The sequence below is a fragment of the Acartia tonsa genome, chromosome 7 (genome assembly GCF_053477335.1).
Source record: "Acartia tonsa isolate MP-2025a chromosome 7, ASM5347733v1, whole genome shotgun sequence".
NCBI lineage: Eukaryota > Metazoa > Arthropoda > Copepoda > Calanoida > Acartiidae > Acartia > Acartia tonsa.
The window spans coordinates 13,402,930-13,425,249 of record NC_137266.1 but is presented as its reverse complement, the minus strand read 5'-3'; the positions used below and the strand labels follow the sequence as shown (position 1 = coordinate 13,425,249).

At 32.1% G+C, this 22,320-nt stretch overlaps 2 protein-coding genes across 2 annotated transcripts in view; one reads left to right on the top strand and one right to left on the bottom strand.

Annotated features, from left to right (window-relative positions):
* The window catches only part of LOC145324885 (uncharacterized protein sll0005-like), a 103,344-nt gene that overhangs the window by 35,915 nt on the left and 45,109 nt on the right, over window positions 1–22,320 (bottom strand). The window lies entirely within an intron of this gene.
* Window positions 7,095–14,781, top strand: LOC145324135 (xyloside xylosyltransferase 1-like). The gene is made up of 15 exons (XM_080166758.1): window positions 7,095–7,311; window positions 7,612–7,717; window positions 8,237–8,514; window positions 8,638–8,696; window positions 8,940–9,026; window positions 9,367–9,385; window positions 11,087–11,132; window positions 11,423–11,511; window positions 11,584–11,628; window positions 11,748–11,859; window positions 12,138–12,260; window positions 13,923–13,961; window positions 14,056–14,088; window positions 14,192–14,313; window positions 14,533–14,781. Exons 4-15 carry the CDS (start codon window positions 8,690–8,692, stop codon window positions 14,594–14,596), a joined length of 786 nt encoding a protein of 261 aa, XP_080022884.1. The 5' UTR covers window positions 7,095–7,311; window positions 7,612–7,717; window positions 8,237–8,514; window positions 8,638–8,689; the 3' UTR covers window positions 14,597–14,781.

Here is a 22,320-nt window from a genome sequence, read left to right as displayed (position 1 = left end):
TTTCAGGTTCCAGGTATGATCCTGCAGGTCCTGATCCTCCAGGTCTCCAGAAATCTTTAAAAGGCTCTTGTGGCCGCAATTTTTGACTTAGAGACTTCAAACTTTAAACTTAAGCTTTTCTTACATGTCTACATAATGTATTAAAATTTCATAAAGATCCGCCGCCGTTTTCCCGCCGACCGCCGACTGCGGCGGCTGGCAGCTGCCAAATATAGCTGCTGCCGCTGAAATTTATGTTTTGATATTTCAAATATAAAATTTACATAAAAATAAACATTTTCTGCAAAAAAAATTTCTTCTAGCTTCAAAAATAGAAAAATTACAGCCGTTTAAAATTTTTAAGTAAAAAAGGACCTAAAAACAAAGGTTGTTAAATAAAAGGGTGAAGGAAGCAAAAATTGACTTTGACTTACTTAAGGTCGGAAATTCATCATAACACAGGGGACTTGCACAAAAAAATTTAGCCCTCTAGCTCTAATAGGAACTGAGATAATAAGGGGGGGCGTTGAACGCCCCCCCCCCCCGACTGATTAAGGTGCGGCAAGGGGCCCGACTGTTAAGGGTTAAAACATGCTGATTTGTAACTTTTTTGACAACATTTTTTGTATGAAATAATAATTAAAATCGACATTTTAGAATTGTCATATCAATTTCGAATTTTTCATAATGATTCCTATGAAAGTTAGGCACAATTTAGAACAGTTTTGTACGAATAAGAAAGCGTAGCAACTCTATATTATCTATCAGAAAGTCAGTAACTATATTAAAAGATGCTGTTTATCCTTTTTATCTGGTTTTTGGAATAATGATTCCTAGGAAAATAAGTTAAAGTATTATAAGCAAGGCATCTCTATAATCAAATCCTAAATATGAAAGTATGTCCTTTTACTGATTCCTATATTTATGCAATTTTACAAAAAATGTATGTACAATTTTGTTTAGACTTGGAAATTAATGTTCGTAATTTATTGTTTGACTGTTCTTCCTTCTGATTTTAGAGCTTTGATTTTATGGATGTTGTCATCCTCGTTTTACTTTAAAGTGAACACATTTTATATTCTGCGAATAAATTGACGCCTAAGCTAAAGTCACCCGTTACTGTTGAAATGAAAGATAATCAGAAATAAAATATGATACATGTATAAAAAATCAATATTTTTTATATTTTTATTCTCAAAACTGTTTAATTAATGGTGGTGAATTAACCACTTTTTGGTACGCCCCCCTTGAAACGCCTCTATTATTCTACATTCAAATTGATAATAGTACACAATGTTATTAGGTACATTGTTGTATTGATTTTTTAAAAGAAAAAAGAAATTTAATTTTAAAAGATAATTTAATAACAACCGTTCGAGATTATATTAATCAATAATAATTTTTAGATTTTTTCGTTTAATTAAATTCTTTGAAATTTTGGCGATAGTTCTCAGTGAGTAAACATACAAAATGAATGTTGTTATATATTTTTGACTTTAAACAAATGCTTTAGTTAAGACAAATTAGTTGTACCAAATGATTTTTTTAGTAGAAGAACTACTCTATAACTCAAAATTTTAATGTGTTCGTCTGTAAGAATTGGTATTTGAAAAAGCTAAAGATTTTAACTGCTATATAATAAAGATGGCTAAATTTTTATGGAAAAATTATGGTTTCCTCAAAGGGACTAGTTGAGCAAAGAACACCGCAAACACTCTAAATTACAAATAAATTGAAAATAATGAATTTGAAAATTTTTAAAGTGAAGCTTCTCTATAATTATGGTCGATCGGTCAGTCTGTCTGTCCGGCCGTGACGGTTAGCTCTTTTTGTTAATTTAGACATTTTTTCTTATCAATTAAATAATTTTGTATGTTGATTCCTATATAAGTCAAATACGATTTAGGAAGCATAGCATCTGTTAAGTAAATGTTACTAGAATTTCTGTATGTCCATTTCAAACATGTTGATTTTAAATTTTTTTTTGCGATAGTTGGCGATGATTGAAATAATGATTCCTAAGACAACATTGTACAGTGTTTTAGCCGAAGCTTCTCTATAATTAAGTCCTAAAAATGTAAGTATGTCCTTAAACAGTATCCTATATTTAAGCAGTTTTACACTCTACAAATGTTGATGTGCGTTTGACCTACCACTTCAGATCTTTGCATTTATAGATGTTGTTTATGAATGTTTTCATAAAATCATAATGTTATTATAATTTACTGTATATGCACAAATTTATATCCAATAATATTAACCGTTCCTAACCTCTCTGGAGGGCCTTAACCCTGTCAGGATTATTTAATATTTCCTAAACTAATCTAACTCAACCTAACCTAACCTAACCCCTGGGAAGGGGGGTAAATCCTGGAGGGTTTCTGTTATAACTAACATAACTAAACCTAACCTAACCTAATTTTACTGAGCCAAAGTGAATCTAACCCCTGCGGAGGTTTCAAACCCATTAGGCTACTCAATATTATCTGACCTTACCTAACCTTACCTAAACCCTGCAGGGAGCCCTAATCCTGCGAAGCTACTCTATATTATCTATTCCTATCTAAATAAACCTAACTTAACCTAAACTAACCAATGCAGGGGACCCTAACCCTTTTGGGATACTCAATATTAATTAAACTAGCCTAACCTTACCTAATTGAATCTAAAATAGCCTGACTCCTGGAGGCAGCTCTAACCCTGCAGGGTTACCCAAGATTATCTTACTAAACCTACCCTACCTAACTCTATCCTAACCCCTAACATAACGGGTCTACTCAATATTACCTAACATAACCTAGCCTAGCTTAGCCTAACCTAATCTGACTTAATCTATCATAACCTAACCCCTATGGATGTGCTAACCCTTCAAGGGTACTTAACATTACCTAAACTAACTTAACATAGCCTAACCTAACCTAACCCAACCCATGTGGAGGGCCCTATTTCAGCGGGACAACTCAATATAACCTAACCTAATTTAATTTAACCTTGTTTAACCTAATCTAAACCCTGTGGGAGGCCCTGACCCTATGGGGCTACTCAATTTCATCTAAACTAACCTAACTAAACGTAACTCAATCTCTGGAGGAGGCCCTAACCCTGTGGAGCTACTTAATTTTACCTAAACTAATCCCTGTGGAGGAGAGCCCTTACCTTGTTTAACCTAACCTTACCCGTGCAGGGGGCCCTAACTCAGCGGGGCTACTAAACTTTACCTCACCACTGCACTGTGGAGGGCCTCCAGGGCTTTAATCTGATAATTTTTCATTTTTAATATCCGAGGAAAGCTGTCTATAATACGATGCGTTAAATAATTATTACTCAGCTTTAAAAGAAATCAGATTTCAAGTCTTTAACTTCCCTCATGTCCAATTGTTGAAATTTTGTAAGTTTTTTAAATCTGCCGTTTGAATCATATTGTTTGTTACATCTATATTTAAACCATTTCAAAATTAATTTATGATATACATTATTTAATATACAACATTCAAATATAATTTTTTTATTTCATAAATAACATTTTCTACTTTTCATCCCTATTGTCCTTAAAGTGTTAACTCAGTATAAACTTTGTACTTTCCCCCCAACTAATTTGTCTAACTACGCCTCCCACAATACAAAACTGTACAAAAGTCGTAAGAAATTAAGACGGAAAAAACTCGAGATATTTGTCATGCACGTAATACGTGGACCCACCATTTTAGGGGTCACCATTTTTTCATAGCAGACGAAATCATTATTTTTTCTAGAATTGTCTGCTTCTAAAATTTCCGCCATCTGTGATTTGGGCTTGTTTTGTATCAACCAATCACAAATTGGCGCCGCCAATTGGTGAATGGTTGATACAAAACAAGCCCAAATCACAGAACACTATTGGTTTAGAGCGGTAGCCAATATGAGCCGTCCGCCAGTAAGGTCATTAAATTAGGCAAATGGTAAAAGTTGCATGATCCCTTTCAAAACCAGGCCGAGACCTAATTTATGGCCAGGTTTCCTATCCCTTATCCCTGGATTTTTATAATAATGATTTCTAGAAATAAAAAACAATGTTTTTAGCAAAGCATCTCTATAATCAAGTAATAAAAATGAATATTCTGCTTATTTGCTGCTTTAAACATCAAGTTTGCTTGTTCTACAGTTTGATTTTAGTGCTCTTGGTATTGACGTCCTTGTTATAAACAAAGTAAGGAAAGGAGGACACTTTAAAAAATTCCTTGGATGATAGGATAGGAAAATGGATAAAAAGTTTTTCTTACCAATAATCTTCTGGACAAGGTAAGAAAGTACCATAAATTGGTGTCAGACTATTCTGATTCAGCCGCAGTTGCTATCAGCTGTAGTCACATAATTCAGCCACACTTGCTATCAGCTGTAATCACATGATTCAGCCGCACTTGCTATCAGCTGTAGTCACATGATTCAGCCACACTTGCTATCAGCTGTAATCACATGATTCAGCCGCACTTGCTATCAGCTGTAGTCACATGATTCAGCCACACTTGCTATCAGCTGTAGTCACATGATTCAGCCGCACTTGCTATCAGCTGTAGTATCATGATTCAGCCGCAGTTGCTATCAGCTGTAGTCACAGAAAACTCTTTTATTTGAGATATACATTTATTGATTATTTTAACTATTTCTTGTTCTATGAGGTACATGACTTTGAGCTCAACTTTCTCTAGAATGACAACAAGATTTTAAGTTTATTTATTTAGAAAATGATGCATTACCAACAGAAATTTTTCCTTCGACAACTATTTCTATACATTTTATACTTTACTAATGTCTTCGCCCCTAAATGAGAGATATATCCTTATAATAAAGTAACAGGATGTGTGTTTGTCTTCTATGTGTCTGTACCAAAGGATCTCGCTCACCGCTGAACCGATCAGATTCTCCCTAACAGGGTAGCTTCTCATAGGTCCCGGGAAGGTTTATAACTATTTTGGGGTAGGGTACCACCACCCCCCCAAGAGAAATCACAAAAAAAGAATTTTTTTTTACTTATAGAGACTCCTAAGCAACATAGCTAGAACTTGAAAGCAACATAGATAGGTATCGTATTATTAAAAAAAACATTTAAAGTGCCACTAGAAGCTTTTAGGAGCGTAGACACAAATAAACATCCACACATACAGAGTGGACCCAATGGCTTTAGCAAAACTAGGTGGCTCCCGCTCCAACTGGTGACTGCAAGCTAAAAATTGAACGAAAATTGAACATTGTTGGTTTGCATTAATCACTCATCTTATTCCTGATTCAACATCAATATGCCCATGGCAATTCAGCAATTAGCGAGATCTTATACTACACACAGACCAACACATAGACATTTTGTTATTTTTATGTGATTATTTAAATTTTAGTCTCAAAACTTTTGTCATGGGCCAAAACCACTTGAACCACCAAATTTGCAAATTTATATTTACTTAAGTTGTGAGAAAATATTGTTTTCTAATATACTGTGTTCTTTACATTGCAAAACCACTGAGTTTGGCACTGCAAAACGTCTAAGAAATTTGTTAGGAGAGGACAAAAAGCGTATAAAGTGATCAAATTTTAGTTTATGAAATAAAATGTTTTAAGATATAATAATTAGGTTCCGTCCTTCCGTCCGTCCGGAACAGATATTTTTTCGACAATTTAGGCATGTTAGAATTGTCCTATCGATTTCAAACTTTGCATGGTGATCCCTGTAGTAGTTAGGTACAATTTAGAAAGCGTAGCAACTCTAAGATCGGTACCAAAATGTCCTTACGTCCATTTTATACATGTTGATTTTTTCACTGTTTTAATAACAAATTTTTATATGATCTAATTATCCGATTGATCTGATTTTTGGTATACTGATTCCTGGGACAACAAAGTACAATATTATAAGCGAAGCAACTCTATAATCAAGTCCTTGAAAAATAAGTATGTCCTTAAATATTATCCTGCATCAAGCTTTTTTTCAACAAATTTACTTACAATTTTGCTTCGACTCTTAGACATTTATATTCTGATTATTCAGTTCTGACACTCTACAAGTGTTAATGCCCTTTTGTCCCACTGTTTCAGAGCTTCGCTTTTATGGATGTTGTCATCCTTGTTTTATAATTTTCTTTTCCTTATCAAGACAGAGAGCTTTAATTAATAATTTACCGAGATAAAATAAGTTCATCTTTATATATTTTCAACAGGTTTCATTATGATTTATATATTCATTTGGGTGATAAACAGATTACAAGATATTTAAGTTTTCTTGAGTTTTTCGACCCTTATTCAAGATAGACGGCTGAAATGTTCAGAGTTTGACATACTGCATATTTCCTTTAAGCTTTGTTAAGATTTACTTAATTGTTGAGGTGCTGGATCGATTCCTAGTTTTCAAGTTTTGGTGATTTTCTCCTATTCAAGATAGACGGCTGAAATTTCTAGAGATTAAATAATTCTCAAGTGATTATCATTAACTCATATTTAAAAGATAAATTCACAGCAGTCTAAATGACACGTGTCATATTAATCTAATTTACATACTTAAAAGATTAGTAAAAATATTTGTAAAGTCAGAAAATGTTGCTTAAAATAACCATAAGGGAGTTAGATCCCACCTAATGTATGTATGTATGTGGCCCTGGAGATTAAAATCCTCTTGGCCAATCTTATTAAGATTGGTAAGATTTGCGCACAGCTGGATTTACCCAATACTATGTTATAAGCTGCCCTGCAATTCTTGTGGAATCTAATCAATTATTACATCAACCTGGCCTAGAGTTTTGGCAGATGTTCCATATTAAGCCACCTTAATTAATGGCACTCTCATGTGAATGAGGAGTATGGATAAAGGAAAGATTGATACTGAGTGTTTTTTTATGAAAACTTTTTTGAAAGCAATTTTAACCCACTTATAGTTATCAGAATTTAAGGATTAATGGCTTATTTTCTTCGTTTTTTTAATATCATTGATAGGAGTTGAGATATAGAGCTAGAGATTTATACAAATACTATTGGGCACATGTACTAGAACGTTTTAAAGTTTGATGGCCATGTCTTAACCTGCTAGGGAGTACTATCCCCCAAAGCAATCTACTAAAATCCAATTTAGTCACTGTCCTTGCGGTGTTGGGATCCAACTTGGCATCATTGTTTATTAATTCGGTAGTAATTTTATGTAGCAAAGCATCTCTAGTATCTTTCTAATTTTTATTTTTCCCCTCCTATTGTCTTTTAATTTCAGAAAAAATATTAAAATGCTGTTTCTTGCATTAGTTTTTCTAACCTTGAGAGATTTTTCTTTAGCTGAAAACTGTTCTATAGAAAATAATTCAGAAATTATTGCTGAAACAGGTAAATATACTCTAGCTAATAAATAATCATAAAAACAAAAACTTTTCAAAACTTTCTTTGGATCGAAGTAGTGGGTTTTGTTGTATTTTCATAGGTTTTGATGTGTTATTTTAGGTTTGAAAAATATAATAATCGCCCTGCAGGTTTAGAGCCCCCCAAAGGGACTATAAATAGAAGAAAATATAACAATACCCGCTGCTTTGTTTTCTTTCCATGATCCCCTTGTTATTTTTCAGGGGGGCAGAGGGAAGTTTGTTTTTTCTTTCATAATACTAAACACTAATTACTTACTTTTTGTAGATATACTTGATTTCCCAGGAAGCTTAGAAGATCCAGGAGATGACTTTGTTCACCTTCTTTTATTATTTCAAATTTCATCAAATTCTGATAAGGAAAAAGTATTAAGGTAAGATTCTGGTGAGGCTTCAAAATTCTTATTAAGGGGGAGGGAAAGGTGAGATTATTAGAATTGGGAATTATAAACAATGCTAAACTGGATATTGATATTGGAAATATTGAACCTCATTCTGGTGAGGCTTCCAAGCATTCTCATCCAGGGGTGAGGGGAGGAGCTTGTCTGACCTACCTGCTCACTTCAGAAACTGTAAAAAAAATTCTCAAAGGCTATAAAAGATAGAGCTTTTATTTTTCTGGTGTCGATTTCCCTGATAGTAGCTCATGTTTGTCATTTAATAACATAGACTGTCATACTGCTATTTTTTTTGCTGCTTTCATAGTTGCATATTTTTTATATTTTTTTTGTCCTTTTCTATAAATGATAGCCATCTAACTTTAAAAAAAAAGATTCTGTGATTCACAGGCATGTTTTTACATGTTTTAAAGATAATACCTTAAGTATGGGTAACATAAATATATTTTTGTTAATCATTAGAAGTCTTTATATTTTAAAAAATATATTTTTTAGGAGGTTGAAAAGACATCTTGAAAGATTTTTATTTTCCATATTTGTTGAAAGTACTGGAACTCCAATAAATTTTATCTTTGTAACAGATGAAAAAAGCAAGGTTAACTTAAATTAAACTTAAATGTATTCTATATTTACTTTTAGTCCAATTTATTATCTAAAACATTTTTTAAGACCATTGTGAATACAATATTTAAAGAATCAATTGGAAAAGTTCTTCACAACAAGCTATTTTATAAAGAAAGAAAACTTGTTAGTGAAAATTGGAAATTTCCTAGGTAAAATTATATAAATAAAATTTTCAAAATAAAGTTTTTCGTCAATAATGGTTAAATTTATGTTTTTGAATCTTATGGTACATATAAGGATCATGAATATCTATTTCATATTTACAAAAAAAGGTTTAAGATACAGTATATTTCTATTGTGTTTTTTCAACAAAAATATAGGAAAATGTTAGGTAATGGAGCTCTCTTATCTTTTTAAAATAAATTACTTTCATAGATATTTTCTGCCCATAAATCAGGCAATGTCTTCTTATTAGAAACCATGTGTTTCAATTTTACTCTTCTCAGCTGTAGAAATGAATGACAATCAGTTTCTTTAAGCCTGGCATGATAATATGCATTCGGCCAGATACTTTCCAGCATTTTTCTAACATTGTTGGGACAATCTTTTATTAAAATTATTATTCATATATCAGATATGTACAGCGAAGTTTTGTGTCCACAAGAAGATTTTGTAATTCCAGATCTAAATATAGATGAAGCTGTAATTGGCAATATAACAGGTCTGAATATACATAGAAATAACTTTAATTATTGCTTTAAAATACTGTTTTAACCATATCTAGTTCTTAAGCAAAAATTAGACAGAATAGATATTTATTACTTTATATTATAGACAGCTTTCAGCAGATATCAAAATAAATTTTTTAAAGTATGATGGGCAAAAGGCCTGGGGTGGCCAATTGTTTTGCAGAGGAGCCTAATATTGTTCCTGAACATCTTATTTGCTATTTTATATTGTTCTACAAAACGTTTTACCATTCTTATTTTTAATTGTTAGAGGTCCGTAAAAGATAATTTATGCCAAAGATATAAATAACAGATTAATCAATTTTATTTCAGTTGATAAGAATGTTAATAGGTGAGAATTTTAAAAATATTGATAATTAATAAAATAATTTACATCCATATCAGATAAAAAATTTGGTTCTATAATCTTGATAATTATTATAAAGTATCAACCCTATTACTTTCATTTTTTAATTTTCTCCTTTTTTAGTAGCGAAGCTACTCTATAATTCACTTTGTCAGTCCGTCAGTCAGTCAGTCCGTAACGCTATGGGGGAAATGGGATTTACTCAGCTCCTATAAAAGATAGAATGCTGAAATTTTTTGACAACATTCCCATCATTAAGGAGCACAATTGACTATAAAACATCATTGGCGTTCGGACCGATTTTTAGCAGGTTTTAGGCTATTTTTATATTTTTCACATTTTTCTCCATATCTTCAGTGTTTATGGTCCGATTTTCAAAATTTTTTCAGTTACAGATATCAAAATTAAATTTCCCGTCGTTTAAAGGAACAACCATGAAGGCCAGACTGCCTTTTTAGCAGGTTTTAGGCTATTTTTATATTTTTTACATTTTTCTCCATATCTTCAGTGTTTATGGTCCGATTTTCAAAATTTTTTCAGTTACAGATATCAAAATTAAATTTACCGTCTTTTAAAGAAAACAATCATGACTGCCTTTTTAGCAGGTTTTAGGCTGTTTTTTACATATTTAAAATTTTTCTCCATATCTTCAGTGTTTATAGTCCGATTTTTAAAATTTTTCAGTTATAGATATCAAAATTAAATTTCCCGTCTTTTAAACAAAGTAACCATGACGGCCAGACTGCCTTTTTGGCAGGTTTCAGGCTATTTTTATATATTTAACACTTTTTTCCATATCTTCAGTGTATATGGTCCGATTTTCCAAATTTTTTAAGTTAAGGATTTAAAAATTAAATTTTTTGTCGTTTTAATAAAACAACCATGACGGCCAGACTGCCTTTTATCAGGTTTTTGGCTATTTTTATATGTTTTACATATTTCCCCATATCTTTGCTTATTTTGATGCAATTTTCAAACTTTTATGGGATATCAGTATCAAAATAATTTTTCCCATTGTTATGAGCATCTTTAATATAATTTACTTTGACCATCGTCATCATACAAAATAAAACAAGGTTTCATGTTTATTTTATCCAATAAATCTATTCTTGATTTTATTAAAAACCTTTTAAATCTACCTGTACGTATTCCCATCGACGATTTTTTGTGCTTCGCTACTTATGGATGTTGTCATCCTTGTTTGAATATACATTATACATATGTTTTACAGTTTGCAATATTACAATTTAAGGCTATGATACGGCTTATTTATGTCTTCATGTTCTTGTTCGATTTTTAGGAAAATATTATTTTTTTCTAGTCCAAATTTTTGTGCTGGTTCAAGCTTTACTAAATAATATGTATTCTATTTTCTCTTTTTTTCTTTCTGATTCCCTTTCCCTCTCTATATTTGGTAGTATATTTTGTTTGATATCTTCTAATATTTGATTTAGTCGTCCTTATGAAGACTTTCAACTTCTTAATTATAGTAATTTTGAGAAAGTAAGGGTATCTCAGAAAAAAAGCTGTGTTTTTCATTTTTGGGAGTCAACCAAAAATGATTATATGCCATGATTAATATTATCTACTTGTTAATACTGCTAAAAAAGATTCATTTCTAGATTAGGTTATCAAAATAAATAAAGAAAAAAACCTTTTTTCTGAGATACCTTGAACAATTTTCAGGATTCAAATGCTTAGCTCTTTTGTATGTTCTTCAAGATATAAATTGGTAATTTTATTTCCATATGAATTAGAGTTATATTCATTTTTTTATAATCCGGATCATATAGGTAATGGAAAAATGCATTATTTCCCTAAATATTGCTATTTGTAATCTATACTTATCTATACATGCTTTTGACAACTAATCTTTAAATTCTTTTAATGTGAATGAATGTTGATGATTAAAACATCAGCTATATTCTATTAACAATCTTAATATAAGTCAAATTCACATTATATTAAATTTATGTATTATTATTGCTAAAAAATTATAAATTTTTAATAATTTTTTTTCAGGATACTTTCTTCATTCAGTTCCTAATCATGAATGAATTTCCAATGTTCATAAAAAAAATGATTCGTCTTGATATTGATATGCGGTTAAGGTTGGTGGAAGTCATATATCTTACAAAATTATAAATATACAAGTTATAGCTTTTAAACTGATCGTTTTTTAGGTGTGACATTGGTCTACTACATGATCAGTTTAATTTAATGAACAGGTTTTAGTTATTTTTATAAAGAGCTTAGAATGTATTGAATTTATGTTCTGTCCTTCACTTAAAGCAAGAATTTGTTCTCTTTGATTAATAGTCAAAACATATAAATTATTTATTTTTAGAAAAGAGGTATTTGGTTTGGCAAAGGACTGGTATTATATCCACAAATTTAGAGCTTGGAATTATTTAGAAAAAGTTAAATCTTCCAGTTTTGGTCAGACAGGACCTTATCAGGTATTTTAATCATTTCTATAATACAAAAAGTATGTAGATGTCTGATTATATACTTATTGCCACTACACCAAACAAAAGGGGTGGGTCAAATTATTTGTAATGCTCAAATGTGAACAAAATTTTATTTGATGCTTCAGAAAAACCTTAACTTATAAATGCTCCTGCTAAATTCATCTTTTTGGTTGTCTTTATGAGGAAATCCTAAATAGTTTATGAAATGTGGATTAACAACAAACTATAGCTATTTTAGAACAAACAGTGACAATCATGATATTTAGGCTTTGAATGGTGGGATACTGTTGTTGGATATTGAAAAACTAAGAGCACAACCTGAAATAATTGCTCCAGAATATTTCCGTAAAATGATACAGGAGTTTCACTACATCCCAATGTCAGAACAGGTATACATATTTTTTTTTATGATTAATTTAGTTGATGAATTATGAATGAATTAAATAAACGGTGTAAAAACGAATTGCTGACAACCACTTAAACCGTCTTAAGTACTTGAAATCTCCAAGACTTTTCAAGTACTTTCAAGCCAGTTTTGTCTTATTTGATAAAGACAAACCCTAATTTTAAATAAAATATGCACTCTCCTGGTAGTGCAAATTTTACACAAGGGCTAGGTCTTGAGCTGTGGTACTCTTGAGATTTTAAATAGATTCACAATTCAATAGTGTTTTTTTATTGTCATTGTTATATTCTTGTTTTCGGAGGTATTAGGGGGTTTGTGAAGCAATGTGAATTGTGAAAGTATACAAAACGTATCTAAGTAACTAACACAATAAAAGGAATGTTTTAAAAGCTGTTTCGCTTCTCAAAGCAAATAAAAATATATTAACTATTTCAATAACTAGCTTTCACCAGATATTTCCAGTTAAAAAGCTGTAAGATTACATTTTATTTTCCTTTTTGTTGACAAATTCAAATTTTGAATTTTTTAAAAGCTTTTTTCAACATCTGTGTAAGAAATACTATTTTTTTTATTTACTAGATCAAATGTTTAAATGACATTATGTGGCAAATAATATCAATTTTATGATCTAATGATTTAATCTAAACAAACCAAAATTTGAACTAAAATTGTAAGATTTTTAATAAAAAAATTTCCAAGATAAAAAAATAGTGTATACTGCTTCTTCCCACTCTTCTTTTCAGTTTATTTTCATTTGCTCTTATATTTAATTTAAGAAATTATTAGATTTCATAACTTAGATCCAAAAACAGTACTTTTAATGCTGTATCAAATTACTTATGGATGAAACAAAAAAACCTTGGTATAGGTAAAATCTAAATCAGGACCTAAAAGACGCTTCCATAAAATAGAGAACTTGATCATTCAGCGACAAACAAAACCAACATTGAGGGATAGATAATATTCATAGAGAATAAAAAATGAGTGCAATTTAAAAATTACAATAGTAACAAAACTGGAATTATTCTATGATTTTTATTTCGTTCTGTAATACATAGTTGTTCAGAACCAGTATTTGATAGGTAGACAGTATGAAAACAAAATTGAGGAATAGTAAAGGATTATCAATTGTTATATTATTTTTGACACTTCAAAATAGATTATATATCTAGATAATCCATTTGACCCCATTTTCGTCAAACTGAATGAAAGGATTTTTTGCAGACAAAAACCCTATTTTGTTATATTCAAGATGTGGGTGACAAAATTTGAGACGATTTTTCGAAGATAGAATTTTTTTGAAAGCTAACTTTATTGAAATAATTTTATAGTTAACTTATTTGTTTTGTTATATTCTTCAAATTATACAAGGGAAGAAATTTTTACAGGAAATAATTTACCCAAGAAAAGATATGCAACAATTCATAGCTGACTAATAATGCGAACACAATGAATAAAAATATGCCCAAATGTAACAAGATTTGTAAAACGTTTCTTGAATGTATTATCAGTATTTCCCTATTGGCTTATTTAGGCAATATGTCTTTAGAGTATCTCTATTCACTTGATACTTGAGCCTAAAACCAATAAAAATATAATTTAATTCTAGTTGTTGAGATATATGTAGAATAAATTTTACTTTTAGGGAGGCTATCACTTGATCAGATATAAACATCCTGAGAAGGTAGAAATTTAAACGAGATAATTAATTTGAAAAGTGACATTCTTTTTAGATTCTAATTGAAAACAAATACTATAAGATACATTTATTTATTTAGGTGTATATGATCCCATGTCAGTACAATTATATGGTAAATATCATAATTTTTTTCTTTTTGATCTGACAACATTTTACTTAATATCTAAAACAGTTGTTTAAAGATATGATTTCTTATAGATATTTTTTTCATCTAGGCAGTTTTTGCTTGGTTATTTAAAGAACAAAAATTTGGGTATCACACATGCCTTTCCAAACCTTATATCGAACATTATGCTGCAGAAGACATGTATGAAAAATCTTTTCCAGTTTTGTTTAGGTAAGGTTTATAATATCTGGTGATTTGCAATGTAATTCTACAGGGTTTATTAAATAATTTCTTTATAATATCTTTCTCTAATCTGTACATATTATATTTTTTTGGTTAACAGCTTTGCAAGTATGATCCAGATTTAGATATGATGCATATTGTGAATAGAATATTTTAAATAAATGTTGATCTACAAAACTTGGTTTCCCATTTAAAATTCTTTTTTAGATACAATTACCTACTGAAACTGTCTTTCTGGTGCTGGAATCCAACTTGGCATCATTGTTATTAATTTAATTGTACTCTGATAAAGGGATTGGGAAGTATTTTTTAAACTTCCAACCTGGATAAAAAAAAACATCTTGTAAGCGCCTTTAGCTGTGCAACAGATCAACCAAATTGTCATATTAACAAAATTTGAGTATTTTGCAACCTTTGTAAAATTTGTAAAAAAATATATTTTGTTGTTTAACTGTTTACTAGAATGTTTTACCTGTCATATACAGTAGAAACTAATTTCTGTTATAATTTGTTTTGTATTGTTATATTTTAATTCTTGTATAGATTGGTTCAAGAAATGCTATGGAGACACTCATTATCCAAATTTCGGAAGATTTAAAATAGAATTACCACCAGGCCGTTATTAAATTACCCCCCTAACAGTTTCTGGGAGAGGGGTATTTAGCCCCCCCCCCCCAAAAAAAAAACAGATTTCAGGGGGGTAATTAGTATTACCCCCCCCGAAGCAAATTTTACCCCCAGGGTAAAATTGGTGGGGGGGGGGGGGGGATGGGGAGAATTTGCAGCGAGCTTCGAGCGCCATTTTACCCCCGGCCCAATTAATGTTCAAAATCGAAAACAAAAGAAAAAATAACTGTTACCATATTTTCATAATAAGAAATATTATTGATTTGGTGGGTTGAAGCCATAAACTTTAATTAACGTGTTACTTTAAATTTAGCAAAGCATTTGATAATTATTGCTTATATAGGCGTTTGGAAATAAAATGTCGTCGTATGTAATTTTTAATTAAGAAATGGATATAGAATACATGGATATAAACTTATTTTTACAGGAGTATTTCTAGAGAAAACAAGGTTAACAACACCCATAAAAGCGAATCTTTGAAACAGTAGGAAAAATGAACATTACCACTTGTAATAAATAATTTTAACCGCTACAAATTTCTTGATCAATATGCAATCTAACAGCGTATAACAGGTTACAGGGTAGAGGGAGGGACAGTGCTCCACGCGGGTTTCCCGGCACTAATGAATGCTACTTCCACCATCTGAAAACAAGGATTTTTATGACCAAACAGTGAAACTAAAAAAGTTAGAAATTCAGACAAATTTAGAATAACAACGCTTCATTTAATATTTATTTAATGTATAATAAAAAGCTATCTCAAGATACTTGATGTGGACGGACATACTTGCATTTTAAGACATGATTATGGAGATGTTTTGCTTATAACATTATACCTAATAGTTATAGGGATCCAAAAATCAAGTGAATAGGATTAGTCATAGCTAATTATTGTGACGAAGCCCAAAATACATAACTTTTGCGCCATGTCGTCTTCCTGTGACGTCATATTCTCCATTTTTTTTATGGATTTTTTTCCTTCTTCTCCTCTCATCTCCCTCATTTTATGACGTCACAGGAAGACGACATGGTGCAAAAGTCATGTATTTTGGGCTTCGTCATCATTGTTTGTAAAGTGGACATACGACTGGTATTGATTATCCTATTATATAAAGTAGTAAGCGTTTTTTGTCTGTCCTGAAGGATCTCGCTAACCGCTAAACCGATATTGTTCTCCTTTACAGTGAAGCTTCTTATATGTCCTGGAAAGGTTTTAAGCTATTTTTGGGGAGGGTGTTTTTTTATGACATAAACTTAGCATTTCATCCTACCAAAATACTAAAATATCCTATATTACTACATCAAGTCAATTTCCTGTTCCAGGTATGATCCTGGAGGTCCGGATCCTCAGGTCTCAAGATATCTTTAATTAGCTACTGTTACCTCAATTTTTGACTTAGAGACTTCAAATTTCAAACTTAAACTATTCTAACAACAATTATCGACCAACTAAAATTTTATGAAAATCTGCCGCCGTTTTCTCGCCGACTGCTGTTGCTGAAATTTATATTTTGAGATTTCTAATACAAAGTTTACATACAGATGAGTCAATTTCTTTCTCATTTTCTGTGTGTATATTTAAGCAGGGAGGGAATGAACAATGGGCTGTTTATTATACTAGTCCTCAAAGTTTTATAGTGTTTTCTTATTTGCAGGCATAACAATTTTCGGGACTTTTATTGAATTTGATTGGTTGGTATTATTAGTAAAGTGTCCAAACATTTCAACAACTAATTGTAATTTATAGAAGGGGACATTTTGTTTATTAACATTGGGGATGTACATTAGTTTATCGACCATTGTCTTATCCCTTTAGATCATAGATATGTAAGACTTTAATTTTTATTTTCATTTTACTTTAAAGGAAACATTTCTATCTTAACCCTTAACGGTCGGGGGGGGGGGGGGGGGCGTTGAACGCCCCCCCATCCGGTTTTTTCTATCTCATTTTCTGTGTGTGAAAGATGAAGAGCCCAAACTGCTTGACTTTTTAAGTATGGGTATGACACATAACTGAGAGTTGGAATTTTTTGAATATCTCCATCCTGGCGGGCACAGGATGCCAGCAAACCTGGCAGGGTCATCCAGGTAAAGAGCAAAAATATTTTTTTGACTAAAACAAAGCATTTTATCATACCAAAATACTAAAAAATCCTCTAGTAGTACATCCTTATATAAAATACAGGTGTTCAAGTCACTTTCAGGTTCCAGGTATGATCCTGCAGGTCCTGATCCTCCAGGTCTCCAGAAATCTTTAAAAGGCTCCTGTGGCCGCAATTTTTGACTTAGAGACTTCAAATTTTAAACTTAAGCTTTTCTTACATGTCTACATAACGTAATAAAATTTCATGAAGATCCGCCGCCGTTTTCCCGCCGACCGCCGACTGCGGCGGCTGGCAGCTGCCAAGTACAGCTGCGGCCGCTGAAATTAATATTTTGATATTTCCAATGTAAAATTTACATAAAGATAAACATTTTCTGGAAAAAAAATTTTCTTCTAGCTTCAAAAATAAGAAAATTACAGCCGTTTGAAATTTTTAAGTAAAAAAGGACCTAAAAACAAAGGTTGTTAAATAAAAGGGTGAAGGAAGCGAAAATTGACTTAGACTTATAAAAGGTCGGAAATTCATTATCAAACAGGGGACTTGCACAAAAAAATTTAGCCCTCTAGCTCTAATAGGAACTGAGATAATAGGGGGAGGGGGCGTTGAACGCCCCCCCCCCCCCCCGACTGATTAAGGTGCGGCAAGGGGCCCGACTGTAAAGGGTTAATCAACATAAATTCTGCTCTTTGTTAATAAGTATAAAAGAGCCTTTTTTGAAAAGTTGCTCAATAAAAGGGTAAAAGGAGTAGATAATGTTAAACATATAAAATCAGAATATTTTTTGTTAATCAAGGAAAACACATACAAATTTCTAGACTTCTAGCTTTAATTGAATCCAAGATTGACATAAATCGAGCAACCCCCCCCCCCCGAATAAAAAGGTATGATAGTTCAGATAAGAGCTTAGACATTAATAGATAATTTTTTTTATTTTAAAACTTTTCTTTACTTTAGGTTTAATTGAATAGGTGTTTTAGATAATAAGAAATATATATTTGTTACGGACTCTATGCTGGAGAACCCGATTTACTGCAAATGCATGCCTAATTATAGAATAACTAGCCAGGATTGGGATGAATGATCAAGAAGGCGGTTGTCAAGTTTTATTAAACTCTATAAAAGCAGTTAAAAATCCTAAAAAAAAATACATAATTAGTACATTTAATTCATAATAAAATAAGAAATCAATTGCTTATTCTTACTAAAAAAAATATTCGGTGTTATGACCGATTGGACTCTGTTTCATTTTTAAAGAATTAAATCAAATCTTTAGGTATTTGACAAATAAAAAGACATCTAAGCTTTTTAAAAGAAAATATTTACTCAATAACAAAACTCTGGGGTTTAGGAAAATCTAAAAAAATATTTTTTTTACTATAGTTACTTCTTTTAATTTTATCATTTTTTTAATAAAAAAACATTCCATTGCAAAAAACGCGATCTTTGGTTTGTTTAAATGTCCATTTATTTAGCATTTTTCAAGAATGTCAAGCGTGGGAAAATTTTTAGAATGTGGGAACCATTTATTTTGATTTAAATGGTACATATGATTTTCATTTAAATTCATTTTTTGGACCCGTGAGAAAATTTTTTTAACGTGAGAACCATTTAATTTTCATTGAATTTCATTTTTTGAAAGTGTGGGAAAAAACGTGAGAAAAAATATGTTTTAGTATAAAGAAATGTTCTATCAGTTTCAAACCTTTTTCATTCGATAGATCATACTGACTTTGGAAAAACTGTCAGACTGATTTTTGAAATTCAATCTGTGAAAAAAGATATTCAAGTTTTAATTTTTTGTTTTGAAAATATTATTTTACATGTATTGACGCCATCTTGGATTATGATAATATTTTTTTGTTAGAAGATTTTTATTCTAAAATATTTTTAAAAAATTAACTTTCTACAATAAAAAAATCTTTGAACTTAAATTGACCAATAATTCAAAGATTTTTTCTCTTTGATTTGGAAGATTTTTTATGATTTTTATTTTTAATTTCAAATAAAAACACAACAGTGAAAAAAATGAAAATTATATGAAAAAACGTTTTATGATTTTATTCAAGAAATTATTTGCTAACATCACCTTTTTGTTGCAATAGAGTGTTATTTAAGCAAACAAAATTTAGCATAAATGGATATTTAAATCCCTCGGTATTAAATATCCATTTATGCTAAATTTTGTTTGCTTAAATAACTCATTTATTACACTAAAATATCTCTTGGTTTTCGTCCCACAAACCACACAATTTTTCATACTTAGGGAGGGTTAAGATAAATCATAAACTTTTACCTCTTAGATACATTCATTAAGCACCCAAACCACTACCAGATCTATGCTTCTAGAGGCATTATACCCCTCAAAAATGATAAGAAAATAATCTGTTCTTTTCTCCTCAAAATCAACACAACAACTGAGCCTCATGGCCCTGCATGTGCGGAGCGCGTCAGAGACAAAAAAGCCGCACTTTCACTTTCACTTCCACCCCCCCTCCCCTTACCTCTCAGAGAAAAGGGAAAAAATGTCGTCTTACATCACACAACCCTTATACCAGAAATCCCATTAAAATGTCAGAAACAATTTTCATCTTTTCTAAAAACAAACAAAAATCATTCCCAAAACACACCCCCTGTTGAAGAAAAAGTGAAAATCCCTACACAGTGAGGACACACCACATTCTTCCCACAAAAAAATGGCCCCATATCCAGGACACACACAGTGCTATGTTTACTTTAAAGGCATTGTAAAATGATCCATTACATGCTTTTATTTACCATGGTTCAGATTTGTTTTTATCTGGTGTAACTATATTGTATTTGATCTTGATCAAAAACATATAACCTTTTTTTTTTTTGGGGGGAGGGGGTATAAATCTTAATAGTGTAAGTAAAATGCTGCATGAAGCACACCAAAAATCAGTAAAAGATCTGTGGCATTCTCCATTCAAGTTTATGCATTTCCATCCCTGTCCACATTCCTATACTTCTCTGGCTGAGTCAGACCTCCACTTGTAACCGCCATTATACTCCATCCTGCTGTGTTGAGGGACTAGTTGATTTTATGTAGGCCTTGTGTGAACATCTCACCACCAGCTTACATTTGGTAGACTGTATACCTATATGCTAGGTTGTCGACAGTCTTAGTCCCATATTCCTGTGCACGTGGTTTTCTGTCCTGTACAGAAAACGAGACGTCCAAGCCTTTAATTGATATCATATTTAAATATATCCAATAAATAATAATCCCATTAATCTGCCTATTCTAACCAGTTTAATTACTTAATAAATCTTGTATTTTTTAGAAATACCTTTGTTATATTATTAATATATAATTGTGTCGAAGCTACTCTATACTCGTATTCCGGTCTGTCTGTACATCCCCTCATACGTCATTTTGGCGCAGTCTTGTCTACCACTCAATTTTTGAGGGGGGAAGGTATAGATAATTATTAACGTACAGACAAAATCAAACTGTAAAGTAGCTTCGATTGCAAAGTGAAATTAATATTTTCCTGATAACTAAGTTTATTCACAGTTTATAGTAACAATTTGTTACAGAATATTGCTAATAATTATTTCGCGGCAAACTGCCAAATAAAGATAAAAAGGAACCCGCCTTTTATTTTCACACTAGTATTTAATTTCACACATTTCTATATTTTCTCCCTAAAACAGGAAGAAAGGGATACTCCCAAGTTCTTAAAAAGTTCGTGGTAGACAAATAAGTGTTAACGAACACTACAGCTCCAGCACCATGACCGATAATGCCAAGAAGGGGGATGATAAAACCAAAACTCCGCTGGCTCCGCCGGCTCCGGCCGTCCCTGATAACACGCAGCCGCAGTCAGACCCACTTTCCCCTGAAAAAATCAAAGAACTCATAACGGAAGCGTTAAATGTTAAATTAAACGAATACTCGTCACATTATAGAGATATAATAAAACAAGAATCCGAGATTATGAAGCTCGAAATAGAAACAAAATGGGCAGGGTTTAAGGACACGGAATCACATCGCAGATTATTAGCCGATACCGACATCTTAGACCTAAAACGTAGGGTATCAAAACTCCCAGCGGACGGAAATCTAGGCCCATTGTTTGCGGAAAAAACGTTAAACGAAAGTCTCAACATGACTCATTTTAACACCATAGGTGATGACTCAATTAATGCCACTTTTTATGACCGGCTATCGGTCCAACAAAAGATAAGCGTGACCGAATGGGTCGCCAAGGATAGAATTACAGCCCCAGGTTGTATGGCTTATTCAATTGTAGGCTTTGTAGGTCCGGCGGATAACGACAATTGGATGAATGTAAGAGAAACTTCCCTAACAGAATACGAAAAAACCTTATTAGAAAGGTTTCCCTTTATCCCTGATAGGATTAAGTCGTTAGAGCCTCTCCGTAGACCTACACGGTCTGCACCCAATGTAGCAACAAGACCCTCTACAAGAAGCACACCAGGCACACCCGCGACGGCAGCAACCAGCGCCGCCGACGATGATTTTATTAAAGAATGCTTTATTAAGGGACAAAAATGGGATTCCGACTTTGCGAGGGATGCCCCTAGGTGGGACGGTAGGGCCGACTTTGATAATTTCTTTTCTAATTTGTGGAGGGTTGCAAAGACATACAGAATCTGTGACCCAATCCTTTTTAAGGATATTTTATACCAGCGAATTTATGACTCTAGAGGGGAACGATTAGGAGACCTAATTACGCCTGAAAGAAATCAGGCCTTATCTGCCTTAAGTTATTACCTGATGATCAGGAGGCTGGTCACTCCTTTCTCGGATCCAGAAGTAGCCTCGCAGTACTTCTACAACCTAAAACAGGAGACTAATCAACCCCTTGACACCTATTTTGAAAACAAACTTAGGGTGTTCAAACTCATGAATCCTGGCATCATACCTAAAAAGAAGTGGAAAGAATTCTACCTTAACGTTAGCAAAAATCTGCTGTATACAAACCTTGCCATGGACATGGCCAATTATGTTGAGAATATGCAATTTTTGGACGATTACAACGCTTACTTAAATAAACTTATTACCCTCGGACAAAGATACGTTAATTGGGACGGGTCTGGCCATATTAGCAAGGAAAACCTTTCGGCTTGCTATTCCCAAGCCATGGAAATGTTCCTACCTAAAAATTCTGCGGAAACGAAAAAACAACCCATAATCAGCATTATCGAAGATAATACCCCCACTAACACGGCAGTGTATAAGGAAAACTTAACCTAAGAACCTGACGAGGTTCCTTCT

Excerpts from the sequence above, each read along its gene's own strand:
- LOC145324135 (XM_080166758.1), top strand. Across the intron at positions 11,860-12,137 it reads GTCAGACAGGACCTTATCAG|GCTTTGAATGGTGGGATACT; the intron begins GTATTTTAATCA and ends CATGATATTTAG. Across the intron at positions 12,261-13,922 it reads ACATCCCAATGTCAGAACAG|GGAGGCTATCACTTGATCAG; the intron begins GTATACATATTT and ends TTTTACTTTTAG.